The 16,147-nt window shown below is 36.3% G+C and overlaps 1 protein-coding gene across 1 annotated transcript in view; it reads left to right on the top strand.

Moving 5' to 3' along the window:
* Positions 1–12,137: 12,137 nt before the first annotated feature.
* The window catches only part of plxna3 (plexin A3), a 199,168-nt gene continuing 195,158 nt past the window's right edge, over positions 12,138–16,147 (top strand). Inside the window, exon 1 of the mRNA XM_073819872.1 lies at positions 12,138–13,404. Coding sequence (XP_073675973.1) covers positions 12,220–13,404 — 1,185 coding nt within the window. The 5' untranslated portion in view covers positions 12,138–12,219. The remainder of the gene's footprint in view (positions 13,405–16,147) is intronic.

The following is a 16,147-nucleotide window of genomic DNA, read 5'->3' as shown; positions in this document are numbered from 1 at the left end:
GGATAAATCTCAACTGTAAATTTGAGTCTGCGTTTCGCTCGCCTCAGAGCAAGGTTACTGTCCTGCGTACTCCGGCCTTGTGATGTCAACGAGCGGCTCTGTATATCCTTGAGTGTGGAAGAAAACGGCAGCGTTGTGCGCTCATCCTGTGAGTAAGCCATGAGTACAACTGCCATGTGGAGTCACGGCTGGTGCTAATCACTGAACAATAGCTACTGTCTGTTCTCAAAAACTCTCTCGCTCTCTTTCTCTCTGCCTGCTGGCTTCCCAAAGGTTTAGGCTGGAGGATGTAGTGTTTAATGTTTAGTTTGAAATACTAAAGATAGTGTAAACGTCCGGTGTTTGATTAGTAGTGGTGTGGAGAACTTATTAGCTTATGGTGACTACAGTAATGGCTAAATTATCATGGTGGGTTTACTATGAGGATTCAGATGTGACTTTGTAGTGTTGGTGTGACTTAAGTAGTAATTTACTTCTAAATATGAGAAATTTATCTCTAATTCAAACTGAGTTTTTTTGGGGGGTAACTCAGTGGTTCAAGTTTTGCTATTGTAAAATTAAATGATTGCTTTAACTCATCAAATTTAACCCATTTTAACTTTAAATTAAATGAGATTCAACTAACAGTTGTGTTCATGGACCACAAAACCAGTTGTAAGTCGCATGGGTGTATTTGTAGCTATAGCCAGCAATGCATTTTAAGATTAAGTATTTTTCTTTTAACCCGAAAAATCATTTGAAGTAAATATCATGTTCCATGAAGATATTTTCAAAATTTCGTACCGTAAATATATTTAAAACATAATTTTTGCTTAGTAATATGCATTGCTAAGAACTTCATTTGGACTATAACTATAACTATATTTAGATTTTATTTATTTATTTATTTTTGCACCCTCAGATTCCAGATTTTCAAATAGTCGTCTCTCGGCCAAATATTGTCCTATCATAACACACCATACATACAAGTTTTTAGGTTTAATTAGGTAGAAAGTGCCTAGTCAGGCTAGATGTCGCATTTAATATTTTGCGAATGAAAATGAGGCTGACGCTTGTCGTTTAAATGGGTTTTATTGTTGTGTAGCCTACCTGAATTGTGACTTTTAGCTGACAAATATTAAAAATGTGTCTTTCCTTGTGACACAAAATCTGTAAAATTGACAGTACAAACTATTGAACAGATTGCATATTTATCCATCACAGCCGCATTTTTCATTCAAAATGTAGCTTTTCCTACCCTTAATAATGTCTGTTTAAGTCAAATGAGTACCCGAGTCTTATTTTAGTGACCATAATGTCATAGAAATTTGAGGTTGGGCTGTTTTGACTTTGATTAGAAAGTCAGTAAATCTAGTTTTAGTAACTATTACACTTTCATCATATCATTAGTGCTACAAGAACACTAAAATGTTTTAGTGATTGTTTTCTGAGATTGTTGGAGTGGTTTCTTTCTAATTATTTGTGAAATATGCTAGCAATTCCTGAGAGAAAATTGTTTCTACACTAAATTTATTTCAGTGTGCCTTTGCAATACTTTGTTTTCCGCATAGACAATCATGAAGTTGTCCAGCGAGTTTTAATATACGTGCAAACTTAAGCCAGCAAATGAAGTTTTTAGGTTCAATTAGGTAGAAAGTGCCTAGCCAGACTGGATACCATATTTTATATTATGTGATTGAAAACGAGGCTGACACTTGTCATTTTAAATGTGTTTTATTGTTGTGTAGCCTACCTGAATTGTGACTTTTAGCTGACAAATATTAAAAATGTGTCTTTCCTTGTCACACAAAATCTGTAAATTTGTGTTATAATAATATGTGACCCTGGACCACAAAACCAGTCTTAAGTAGCACGGGTGTATTTGTAGCAATAGCCAAAAATACATTATATGGGTCAAAATGATTGATTTCTTTTATACCAAAAATCATTAGCATATTAAGTAAAGATCATGTTCCATGAAGATATTTTGTACATTTTCTACCATAAAGATATAAAAACTTGATTTTTGATTAGTAATATGCATTGCTAAGAACTTCATTTAGACAACTTTTAAGGCGATTTTCTCAATATTTCGATTTTTTTTGCACCCTCAGATTCCAGATTTTCAAATAGTTGTATCTCAGACAAACATTGTCCTATTTTAACAAACAATATATCAATGGAAAGCTTATTTACTCAGCTTTCAGATGACGTACGAATCTCAATTTCGACAAATTTACACTTCTGACTGGTTTTGTGGTCCAGGGTCACATATATGTGGCAAAGACAGAACAAACTATCAAACGGATTGCATATTTATCCTTCTCAGCCTCTTTTTCATTCAAAATGTAATATTTACTACCCTTAATAACGTCTATTTGAGTCAAATGAGTGCCCAGACTCTTGGTTAGGGACTGTAATATCATAGAAATTTGAGATCGGGCTGTTTTGTCATTGGTTAGTAAGTTAGTAAATCAAGTTTTAGCTACATTACACTTTCAGGATATCATTAGTGCTACAAATACACTGTAAAAATGTTTTCGAGATTGTTTTGAAGATTATTGGAGTAGTTTCTTTCTTATTATTTGTGAAATATGCTAGCAATTCCTGAGTGAAAATTGTTTCTACACCAGATTTATTTTAGCATGCGTTTGCTATGGTTTGTTTTTGCATAGAAAACCAGGAGGTTGTCCAGCCAATTTTAATATACTTGCAAAATTAAGCCAGCAAATGAACTAAAGTTAGGTAGAAAGTGCCTAGTCAGACTGGATGCCATATTTCATGTTTTTATTTTGTGATTGAAAACGATGCTGATGCTTGTCTTTTAAATCAAATGGGTTTTATTGTTGTGTATCTGTATGTTGACATTTCAGCTGGCAGATATTAAAAATGTGTTGTTCCTTGGACAAAATCTGTAAAATTGTAATAAAATATTAGATGTAATGTTTCCTACCCTTAAAGTCTATTTGAGTCAAATGACTGACCCGAGTCATATTTAGCGACCGTAATATCATAGAAATTTAAGGTTGGTCTGTTTTGACTTTGTAAGTCACTATATGTAGTTTTAGCTACTATCACACTTTCATCATATCATTAGTACTACGAAAACACTGTAAAAATGTTTTAGAGATTGTTTTCTGAGATCACTAGAGTGGTTTCTTTTTAATTATTTGTTAAATATGCAAGCAATTCCTGAGTGAAAATAGTTTCTACACCAAATTTATTTCAGTGTCTGTTTGCTATGGTTTTTTTCCGCATGGACAATCATTTCAGGAGTGAAAGAGGGAATGTAAACAAAATTTTTGACCCCAGCCTCCAACAGGATGAGACTCAAAACTAAAACAACAAAAAGAGGAAATAATCGGAGGACACGTAGAGGTTTTGTGACCCTGAGAGCTCATTATGCTCAGGGTTATGACCTTAAGAAGAGAATTGCACTATATATGTGAAGCTGAATTATTTTAGGAACTGTATATATGGAGGGTTCAGCCCTTTGTTGACTCAATATTGTGGTCACTCGAGGACAGAGGCCCTTATGGCCACGGCAGCGCCTTGCCAACAGATACAGCATATGATATTTGCCTCAAGCTCGGTCAGTTATATCAAATGACTTGGGTTTTATTTTACTTTGCTTTTTTTTTATTTGAAACAATATTTTCGTAGAGAAGATGAGGAATGTTTGAGCAGTTTGCATTAGTGTGAAGCCATTTCTGACAATGTTTTGTTTTATATTTGGGTTGTCAATCAATTAAAAACCCTAATTGAGCTAATTCCACGATAAGCCAGTTAATTTGTCAAATTAAGTCGCAATTAATCATGTATATCAATATTTGCTGAGAAAAGCCCTCCAAATAAAGATCATTCAAATGCATTGTTACTTTGGCAGATGAAAGCATTGAACAGACAAGGCAAAAGTGGATTTAGCAATCAATATATTGATTATTTCTATATTGTTGCACAAATCTATCAGAGTCCACAGTGATTTGTTTTGCAATTGGGTTTTGTGATTTAGTAGATTTAGTTAGGCAAAACAGGGCTTTTTTGTATTTCTTCAATACTGTTTATATTTATTTATTTATTTTAACTACATTCATCAAATTTGTTGTTAATATTTTATAGCATCATTTAAATATATAATGTACCCTGGACCACAAAACCAGTCTTAAGTAGCACGGGTATATTTGTAGCAATAGCCAAAAATACATTGTATAGGTCAAAATGATCATTTTTTCTTTTATGCCAAAAATGATTAGAATATTAAGTAAAGGTCATGTTCCATGAACATACTTTGTAAATTTTCTACCGTAAATATCTCAAAACTTATTTTTTTTAATTAGTAATATGCATAGCTAAGAACTTTATTTGGACAACTTTAAAGATGATTTTCTCAAATTTAGTGTTTTTTTTTTTTTTTATTAAAAAGATCCCTATGACTGTTTTGAGGTGTGTGTGTGTGTGTGTGTGTGTGTGTATATTACTATAAGTATATATATTTTACTATATCCCATAAAGCTTTATTATTTATACAATAGTAAAAGTATGTTTTATTTACTACTAATAATATTAACAATAATATTTATTTATTTATTTATTTATTTACTTACTTACTTACTTACTTAATTTCCTTATTGCTTCACAGATCATACACATGTATATATTTGCATTTTCCCATGAGCGTCTTATGTTTATGTAACTGGGTTATGCTCTGTATTCTTTTTCATGGAAAATGGAGACGGAAGAATAACAGATTTATGTTTATGCATTTATGATTCAGCAAACACCCCTGATTACCACAGTCACGATGATTAAATCGGATGAGGCAGCGGCATTATGAAGTTTATTTGAGGTATTTATGCTTTCCTGTTGGCCCGATGGGTCTCAGTGTGGATTCATCCATGTGTGATATCATGTGTCCAATCCTGTGAAAAGAGCAATTTTGATTTTTTTTTTTCTACTCGCCATCGTCTTCGTTCTAATCAAGAGCTGTTGACCCTCATTACAGGAGTGAGGAGAAGAGGATGCTGTTGTGAGTCCTTGATTAGATGGACTAGTGATCTATTTCTCTCTCTCTCTTACTTGCACTGTCTCTTTCTCGGTAATAATTTGATTTACCAATTTTCTCCCATGCATGCAAAGAGTTACCATGATGAACATGGTTTCCACTAAAGTAGTTGCTATTTGTCAGGGGGTGAGATCAGGGTAAATTTAACTTATTTTGTCTTCTGAGAAACATGTAAGTCTTCTATAGCTTCTGAATGGCAGTACTAAATGAGAAAAGTATATATATTTAGGCAAAATTAAAAAAAAAAAAAAGTACACATCTTCATTCTGGAAAACTAAAGAATTTGTGGGACCTGGAGGATTTTTCTAAAGAATAGCTGGCAGTTTAACTGTTCAGGACGAGCAAGGAACTCATGAACAACTACCACCTAAACAAACAAAAAAACACAGCTGTGGATCATTCAAGCAGCAAAGTATTAAGAATCAAGTGTATGTAAACTTTTGAACGGGGTCATTTTTATAAATTCTACTATTATTTTGGACTGTATGTAAATGTCTTTCATGCAAAATATCTTATTCAGGTCAGTACTTAATAAAAAATAACATGTATTTTGTATTTTTGGTAAAATAATTAACATTTTGCAGATTCTGCAAGGTGTATGTAAACTTTTGACTTCAACTGTATGTATATATATTATATATATTCTGAGAAAGAAAAAAGTAAGCAAAAGTCAACAATGTTAAATATTTTCTTCTCAGGCCCCCAATATCTTTCTGCACAGCAAAAAATGCTTTTCTTACTTAGATTTTTTTGTCTTGTTTCCAGCCAAAATATCTAATAATTCTTAAATCAGGAAGGATATCCTAGACAATAATTGTCTTGTTTTTAGAAGTTGAAATTAAGTGCATTTTTGCTTGAAACAAGCTAAATAATCTGCCAGTGGGGTAAACAAAAAAAATCTTATTTCAGACAGAAAACAAGATTCTTTTTCTTACCCCACTGGCAGATTATTTTGCTTGTTTCAAGCAAAAATGCACTTAATTTTGACTTGTTTTTTCTGCAGACAAGAAAATAGTTTTTACTTTTTTAGAAAATCCTTCTTGATTTAAGAATTTTTAGATATTTTGGCTGAAAACAAGACAAAATATGTAAGAAAAACATTTTTTTGCAGTGTGGGGAATACAGTTTTGTTTAAAAGAGGCTTTAGATCCTTGTATCAATATATTTTCTATCCTCTGGTAATTTTTTAAGTTGTTTTGACAAGAGACTGTGATTTCCATGGTAAATATTTGTACGGGTTATTACCTGCCTATGTCATTTAAAATCATTTAGCGGATGTGTCAAAGCGCAGCAGACAGGCTTCAGAACTTGTTTTGTTTTGCTTTCTCCCTGCGAAGGGAAACAAATGAATCTTTTCTGTGTTATTGATATTTCACGGCACTCACTTCACCCCGTCTGTAGCGTGTCAGGTGATCGTGTGATTCTCTCTTTCCTGAAACGCTAACCATGAGCTCTCATATCGCACAAAACCGCCGTCTTCCCCTCTGCCTGAGTTTAGTTCAAACTCGAGGGCTCGATCTGAAACCGTCCATTATTTTTCCAGCAAGTGACCAAACTGATTGATGTGTTAATTCACCAGAGATGAAGAGGGGCAGCAGTGAGCTAAAATTAGTGTTGAAAAACAAGGCTAATAGAGGAGTCCATTTCACCTGGGTGCATACACACAAACACGTACCGGCATGTGAAGCTGGTGGTTTTATGGGCTCAGCGCTACTCGTCTCATCAGGATTCTGCCCAGGCTTCTTGTTTACAGTCGAGGATGGGCAGAAAGGTCACAGGGGGGCGTTTGTCAGAAATATTGACGCGCTTGAAAAATTGCAGAACGCCCAAACCGTCTGTCACGATCTTGAATAAATATTTGTTTTGGGTCGACTCTGGCAGCGCATAGACACTTTAGTGTGCTGATGGACGCTAATGCTTTTGTCGACTTTGCTCTGTTTTGATCGGGAATTAGTCTGAATGATTTAATTTCGACGTTATTTAGCATTTGCACAGTTCCACGGCCACCCGTCGTGTGTTTACCATTATTGAAACAGCTAGAAACACTGTAAAGACTGTCAAATCGGCCTAATTTGCTATTAACAAGTACAGTAATGCTTGGATCTGAGCAGATACCCCCTGACGCTTATGTGAGTGTCTCTATCAGTCTTTCCTGGGTTGAATCGTTCTGCTTAGGCATTCAGCTTTTTCACTGGGACCAGCCGGCTTCTACTGTGCTAATGAAATTACTGTGATTGCTGTTCAATAGCTTCTCCTGCAAATCAGGGAATGTATTACAATACGTCATTATAATACAACGAGAAAGGATTTCGGATTTTAGGAACCTGAAGTCTAAGGTTTTTTTTTTTTTTTCTCAGCGTTGTTCGCAGCGTTAAATTAAAGGAATCTGTCAGAGTTGCGCTTTATTAGGTGGCAGCTGGGTAGTTGAAATCTTTTTTTGGTTTTACCATGCAGATTTCGGGTGAATTAATGAGTGGTTGTGTTGTTATTGTTTCTTTTTCATGTGCACTATTTTATTTATACTTCTGAAAATGTAATTTGCGTGCACTTTTTTTACTAGGGATGTAATGATATCAAAATCTCACGAATCACAATATGATAATACCTCTATGAAGTCCATGGTACAATATTTATTGTGATATTAAAAAAAAAAAACAAAGACAAATAATAATAAAATTTTGTACATTTGACAAATTATTCTATCTAATGCCCTTTGAGAGCTTCATCAAATGTTCTTAACTAAGAAAACTGAAGTCAATAAAAAAGACATCTGTGAATAGACTTTTACTGAACTTTAAATGGGACTCAACCCTCTTTTTAGTTGTGCTGTACTGTCTTAGTCTGAAGTACCACAGTTGCTACTGGTCGGGGGGTGGGTGAGATCTGGCAAATTTAACTTTATTTGTTTTCTGGTAAACATGTGAGTCTTCTATAGCTTCTGAAGGGCAGTGCTACATAATAAAAAAAAAAAAAGATTTTTAGGCAAAATAAGAAAAATGTACACATTCTGTTCAAAAGTTTTCACCCCCAGCTCTTAATGCATTGTTTCTCTATCTGGAGCATCAGTGAGCGTTTAAACCTTCTGTAATAGTTGCATATGAGTCTATCAGTTGTCCTCAGTGTGAAAAGATGGATCTTAAAATCATACAGTCATTGTTGGAAAAAGTTTCAAATACACAAAAATGCTGAAAAACCAAAGATATTGTGGGACCTGAAGGATTTTTCTAAAGAACAACTGGCAGTTTAACTATTCAGGATGAACAAGGAACTCATGAACAACTATCACTAAACAAAAAAACACAGCTGTGGATCATTCAAGTAACAAAGTACTAAGAATCAAGTGTAATTAAACTTTTAAACTATTATTTTATCTTGTGGACTTTTATCTTAGTCTAAATTACATTTCCATTGGTGTTTTACTAATCCAAACAAATTAGAATATTATAATACTAATAATAATACCATCAATTTTATATTGTTGTTATTCCTATGACAGTAATAGCCATATATTGTAAAATAATTGCACTGTAAAATAAATAAAAATGAATATTTCATTTTAACGTTACCCATTTAACCGTTAACCACAATTCATACTGCACTTTTAAGCTTTTATTTAGCAGGAAACAGCAGTAGAGCTATTATTTTAAAGGAAAACTTCATCTTCAGTGAAAACAGGCTTCAAAACAGACAAATCCAGTGAATTGCTGTAATTATTTGCCACAAAAATAAAGCAAAACTCATGGCTGCTGGTTCCCAAATGTGTGCTAAACTCACAACACATGCAATAAATGAGTTTACTGCATTGACATTCACTGTGAACTGAGCCGTTCTGAGGAACGGAAAACACCGGATCACGAGCTGATCGCTTGAATAAAGGGCATACTTCACTTTAAAACGTGAAGTATGAAACCAGACTTGATGAAGGGATTAAGCCATATTGTGCTTCCGGTTTTAGTTCGTTTGACAGATACTGTGCCAAAGCATAATGGTCCAAAACACAACTTCAAACATCTTTTATGTTAGAATAAGAAGTTTAAATCTCTTTTTGCCTGGAAGTCCTATCGTTTCACATCCTCATGTGACCACGATGATATTGAGATCACGATATTGATAATACCGTTGCATCCATACCTTTTACATGTGTTTGAAGCCTTCAGATACATTGTTTGTGCTTGCATTTTGTGATTTGAAAACCTGCTTTATTAACTGGACATTGAAATATATTCAAAATGATACAAATATCTATGGTAGAATGAAGATATTGTGAGAATTAAATATTTTGATGTTGTGGTAGTAGCTTGAGCACATGTTTTCCAGAGACAAATTGAAGCAAGACTTCTTAGTCCTGCCATATGCAGAAAAACTGTAGTGCTTAGGTTGCGGTTGAAGTGAAGCCTTATTCCGCTTGTGTGTGCTTAATATGGCCCTTCCCGACCCTTCTCTTTGGAAAGAGAGAAAGACAGAAAGAAAGGGAGACAGACAACAGAAGCCATGCAGACCTCTTTCATTCCTGCTGATCTGCCCAGTGGGGGGAAGCAGTGATTGAACAAACGACCGATGTGTTTGATCTGCAAACCGCTTGTGTTAAATTTTCCAAGAGTGAATGAAATGGTGCTATAACCTCTCGCTGCGTTTTTTTGTGTTCTTTCTGTTCTCCCTGTGATCTTGCATCCTGCTCAGGTTTAAAAATTGAGAGAGGTTCTTATTCAGAACTAGTTCTTTTTTTTTTATTTTTTTAAATACAAGAATTGAATTTTCATGGCAATCGGTTAACAGCTCTGGAGGAGTGTGTGATTCATAATTTCTTGCAGTCTGTAGCTGGGTTTCCATCCAAAGTTGCAAATTTAACTTATTGCATTAAACAGTGGCGAATAAGCACAGTGTCCATCCAACGAGTCAAAGAAAACAAAATCGTCTCTTTCTGATAAACAAGCACTAAATATCACAAAGAAATGTAGGAGAAGCCACTGAATATAATCATTTTCATATTTAATAAATTACTTGCGACTTAGATCGAGCAGACAAAACAATAAAAGTGGTCATTGCTTTTGGAGGTGAATGCCTGCTGTTTGTTAAGGCAGTTGTGTAAGACAGTTCCTGGCGGCAATTATACAGAAATACTTTAGTGACAGACTTTTCTCTGGAATTTCTGACTGTAACAAAATTTCAGATGCTGTGCAACAAGATCGGTCCATTGATTAGTCGGGTTATGCCGACCCATAGCGCAAAGTCACATGAGAATGGAGGAATTTATTTGGCAAGTGCATTTCCATCTCCCATTATTTGCATTAACCTCTTTCACACAAGTTTTTTCAAAATTTTGTGAATTAAGTTTTTTTTTTTTTTTTCTTCTCAATTTGGCTAGTCCATCATTCATTTAGGATGTGACACTTCAAAACGCACGTAAAAACAGGGTGATTGAAGTGCAAGTGTGTTAGTGCACCATTTCATGTTGTGTATTTACAAAACATTTCTTTATATGCATTTATTCACTAACTGTATGCAATTTATTTCTTTGTTATTATTCAAGGTTTCCATAGTTTTCCACAGGAAAACCTGGTTATATCTGGAGATTTAAATTCTGTTTTCCAGGCTTGGAAAACTTCTGGAGATTAATAAAAGTCATGGAAAAAGTCATAGTTTCTAAAATCCAAATATTGAGAAAATTGCCTTTAAATTGTCCAAATGAAGTTCTTAGCAATGCATATTACTAATCAAATTATTATTTATTTTTTTAAGTTTTAATTATTTATACGGTAGGAAATTTTTATCTCTTCATGGAACATGATCTTCACCTAATATCCTAATAATCCTGATGAAAGAAAAATCAATAATTTTGACCTATACAATGTATTACAAATATACCCGTACTACCTATGACTGGTTTTGTGGTCCAGGGTCACATATATTCTTTTTCCATAATCACAATTATTTGGAAAGGTCATGTTAAGGTGATTGAAATGCATTGGTCAAAAACTGTGGGAGCCCAGCATTACTGTTTTGAAATGTAAAATAATCAATTTACAACAGGCCTTTAAGGGCAGTGGTATAGCTTCTATTGTCCATCCTTTTCTTCTCTGAAACACAAAGAATTAAAAAAAAAAAACAGAATCAGTTGAATCAGCCCCAGAATCGTTAAATTCCTTACGATTCCCCATCCCTGTTCTTGCTGTCAGGTTAAGGGCTGCTTCCTAATTAACAAATGCGCTTGGGATTAGTGCTTGCAATGACCATAAAGGTTTATTAGCAATCCATTGAGTGAAAGGAGTGGGAGTGACAAGGCTTGGCACCAACAGAAGCCACTCGATCAATACATACCCCCAAAATCCCCTCACCCAGCTGTCACGCACTGGCTCACAGTCCACTCTGAGTCACTAATGCCTCCAAATGGAGAGCAGGCAGGGATGGATTGAGTCTGAGGCAGAAGTGCTGAAATTCTGATCGTTGGGTTTTAGAATCGGTTATTGTCAAAGTTCATTGTGTTAGGACTCAAAGCTTCATTTCTGGTAAGGGCGCCTCTTGTGCATGTGTACAAGACAGATAAAAATATGCAACTCCTAGCTATTGACTTTTATGCACCAACGATGCTGATTTGATGTTCAGAAATTCACGGTGAGAAAGTTGGATGCATTTTATGGCAGACAAGGTATAGGGATTCTCAGTAAAATGTGGAAAAATCTGCCAAACTTTGCATATCTTTCCAAAGGATCTCAGCATTACAAGCAAGTAGTATTGCTACTAGATGCATGATCATCATTGCATGATCAACAGTTCCTTGATTATTGCAGCTTTAGAATAAGGTTGTTTTTGAAGGATGAGGCTGTGCAAACTATACTGTAGTATATACGAGCTGGCAAGAAACGGGCTGTTTGATTATAAGGGTCAGAGAATGGGTCAAAAAACTAAATTATGACTGTTTTTCTGTGCAGAAAGTATTGCCTTAGGGGAAAAAATGAAACCGTAAAGTATGGTGACCCCTATAATGCAATTAAACTTTTAAAGATAAGGCATTGCTTTGCCTGCATAATCCATTTTCAAGCTAACTAATTTTTTCACTTATTTCTCTCTCCTTCATTGTAGACATGAACCACTGAGACAGCAAAAGAAGAAAAAGCCTGGAATACGCTTGAGGGAAGAGCTTCGTCTCATTCCCCCTCCACATTAGAAGGTTTGGAATCATGAGGTCCTTGTGGCTGCTGGTATTTTCCGTCTCCGTTTTGACCGGGACCATCATGGCGTTTCCCATGACTCCTACTGAACCCCCTGAAGTCTCTGGGAGCTTCAGGGTTAAAGACACAAGCCTCACACACCTCACGGTGCACCGCAAGACCGGCGAGGTGTTCGTCGGCGCAATAAACCGAGTCTACAAGCTCTCCGTCAATCTGACCGAACTGCGCTCGCACCAGACAGGTCCCGTGGAGGACAACGCCAAATGCTACCCGCCCCCCAGCGTACGACCGTGCACACAGAAACTGGAATCCACAGACAACGTCAACAAATTGCTGCTGGTTGATTACGCTGGCAACCGTCTGGTGGCTTGTGGAAGCATCTGGCAGGGCGTGTGCCAGTTCCTGCGGCTGGAAGATCTCTTCAAGCTTGGTGAACCACATCACCGTAAGGAACACTACCTCTCGGGAGCCAAAGAGCCAGATGGGATGGCTGGAGTTGTGGTGGGCGATGACGACGGAGACTTGAAGAAGAAAAAGAAAGGTGACAGCCGCCTCTTCATCGGCGCTGCCATCGATGGCAAATCCGAGTATTTCCCAACCCTATCCAGCCGTAAACTTGTGGCCGATGAGGAGAAAATGGAAATGTTCAGCTTGGTTTACCAGGATGAGTTTGTGTCCTCTCAAATCAAGATCCCTTCAGACACCCTGTCTCAATATCCTGCATTCGACATCTACTACGTTTATGGGTTCTCCAGCCGCACATACATCTATTTTCTCACTTTGCAACTGGATACCCAGCTCACCCAGGTGGACGCGACAGGTGAGAAGTTCTTCACCTCGAAAATCGTCCGCATGTGCTCCAACGACACAGAGTTCTACTCCTACGTCGAGTTCCCACTTGGGTGCACCAAGGATGGCGTGGAATACCGACTTGTCCAAGCCGCCTACAAGCATCGTCCTGGGAAGATTCTGGCCCAGGCTCTAGGCCTCTCTGAGGACGAGGATGTCCTGTTTGTGATCTTCTCACAGGGTCAGAAGAACAGGGCTAACCCACCGAGAGAAACAGTGCTGTGCCTCTTCACGCTGCACCAGATCAACCTGGCCATGCGTGAGAGGATCAAGTCGTGTTACCGTGGGGAAGGAAAGCTGTCTCTGCCGTGGTTGCTCAACAAGGAACTGCCTTGCATTAATACGGTGAGTCTTTGAATTTGTTTTATTTCAAACATTTGTGATGACAATTTTGGCAAGCAGGGTTCCTTCCGTGATCTACAGATCATATTTTAGGAGTGGGTTCAGGGTTCCGCTTAGGGCTGGCATTAACAACAGCAATGTTCTTATTCTTATCAACTTATTAGGGCTATGTTTGCTTGACAGAAATGTTGTTTTAGCATCAACAAATTAAGTTTATCTACAAATAGGACCTATTTGGAAAAGGATGTTTTCGTGGATCAACATTGTTTTAGCAAATATTCACACTTTTTCCCAAACAGTCACAGACAGAGCTCCAGTGCACAATTCATTGGCACCACCAACGCTCAATAAATATATATATTGTATATACTGTATATTTAATTAATTTGTATCAGCATATGTTTCATATTTAATGGTTTCAGCCCATTTAAAATCTTTCTGACATCTAGCACTAATTTAAAGGGAACCCTGGGTATTAAGACTTGTATGGCTTAAAATAACATACATGATGTCTCTTACTGAAATATGTTGTAGAAAACCCATGAAAGGTTTACGTTATTTACCAAATCCATGTCGTTTTATACATATTGTGGACTATGGGGGGCGCCATTATTTCGATGATGTGAAATGGTTGCACTTGGTGAGCTACTGGCTCTACCTGTTACTATACACAAGTTTCAATGCACAAGTTTCAAAAAAAAAAAAACATTGTGCGGCTTTTGGTTGTAAATTTCAGTCGAACTGCAACAAGAGAAGCAATGTAAGTCTTCACTGCTTTCCTTGTGATAAGAAGAGGAGAAAAGAATGGGAAGATGCCTGTGGATGAATAAAACTTCCTAAAGACCCGCATCTTTGTTCTCTCCACTTTAGCCCTGATGCTTTTGAGGCTTTTAGTAGACCACAGCTACTGAAAGAGCTTACAAACGGCAGAGACAAGAAACGCTAGATGCCATCCGGGCAGGATGTAAACATGCTGACGCTTGTCATGATGCCACAGCCAATGAAGAATTTTCTTAGTGCTGATTTCACTGGATATTCAAGGGCGTTTAGACTGCTTGTGGGGAAAAATATGTGCAGCATTTGGTTTAAGCCTTATATCTATTGGCACCTATTAGCTCTTTCAGTAGATGTGATCATTGTATCACTATTTTATTTTCTGAGTTGTGTATTATTGAATTGTGGTAAAAATAGAAACAGGTAGCGCCAGTAGCTCACCGAGTGCAACCTTTTTACATCATCCAAAATAATGGTGCCCCCCATAGTCCAAAATATGTATAATATCATGTGTTTTTTTTTAAACAATATAAGTTATTCATGGGTTTTCTACTATATTTCAGTAAGATACATCTTTTACGTTTTATTAAGCAGGCAAATATTTTAAGCAGGAATATTTTGCATTTACTACAGTTATCATGTGATAGAGTAATGCATATACTACACCACAATACTATAGATTCATAATAGTGGCCATTTATCAGCTATAACATTAAACATTGATTTTGCCAGAATTGTAAAATTGCTGCATCTCTACACACTTACTATATGCTTAAATGTATAAACGTCCTAAAATCAGAGGTAAACAATCTTTTTTTTTTAAAGTCCCTTACCGTATCTTATTGATTGATTGCATGCATTCCAGTCACAGCAGCTACCCGAGGGTTCCTGTGCTCACATAATCATAGACCTTCAGTCCGTTGTATGTTTTCCATTTTTTTTCTTCTATTGTTGCTCCTGAAAACTAATTTGTGGATGCTATACATGATTCCCATTGACCTAATTGTGACGTGTTGCAGACTTTTCAGGAATGCCTGTGTAGGGGAAACTGTCTAACATGATTACACGTCTTAATCTGATGTAATGTATCTTTGATGAAAAATCTATTCAAACCAGACAGGGTGGGAAGCAATAGCTTATTATGTGCGAGATGAAGAAGGTGATGGCTAGACATCAAAATCAATACGCCTCTGACATTTTAAACCAGTCAAGTGTACCACACACGGTCTGCCTCTGGAAACCCTTGATGCTTTATTTATGAATCTTTAATATTTGTCTCCTGCACTTCAGTGTGCAGTGACTAATCACACTTATGATTTGATGCTATTTATCTGCCTCAAAGCTAGACATAGCCTTGCAAATCCCTTATATATCAACTCTGTTCAAAGGCTAGGTGTTATTAATGTCTTTGGGGTTAAGCATCCTGTAATTTTGTAGCTAATTATTGTACAGTAGATGAAAGCAAAATTAGGGATGTAAATGCGTCAATGCAATTTTGATTGATTATGGAATTTAATAGACGATTATTATTATTTCTATAAATATTCACAATATTCAAAAGTCAACGCAGATTCCATGCACCTTTTTACAGCAAATGCTGAGCATGCATGACCAAGATAAAAAGGGTGCATTTAAGAAAGTTTATGCTGTCAAATTTGGGGTTTTGTGCCATTATTCATGTTCATGTGTGCCTATTCGAGCAAAGCAAGTTAACTGTTGATATTTTCTTGCTAAATTATAATGTATAATGCTTATTCACTGGAATATTCAAGTAGCTAGTTGTTAATTAGGGGCCAAGCACCTATTGTATCCATTGGCATTCTCATTATGCTGCTTCTGTTTCTTCCACCATTAAGTCTATGGCAGCCCATAGAACCGCTCAACATTACCCATAGCAAGTTTGGACTCTCTAATTCAAACTCTGTAGCGCCACCACTTGTCAAAATTTTCAAGTTAATTAGTCAACCAGTTC

This window comes from Garra rufa, chromosome 15 (genome assembly GCF_049309525.1).
Source record: "Garra rufa chromosome 15, GarRuf1.0, whole genome shotgun sequence".
Taxonomy (NCBI): Eukaryota; Metazoa; Chordata; class Actinopteri; order Cypriniformes; family Cyprinidae; genus Garra; species Garra rufa.
This window is presented reverse-complemented; position numbering and strand designations above follow the sequence as displayed.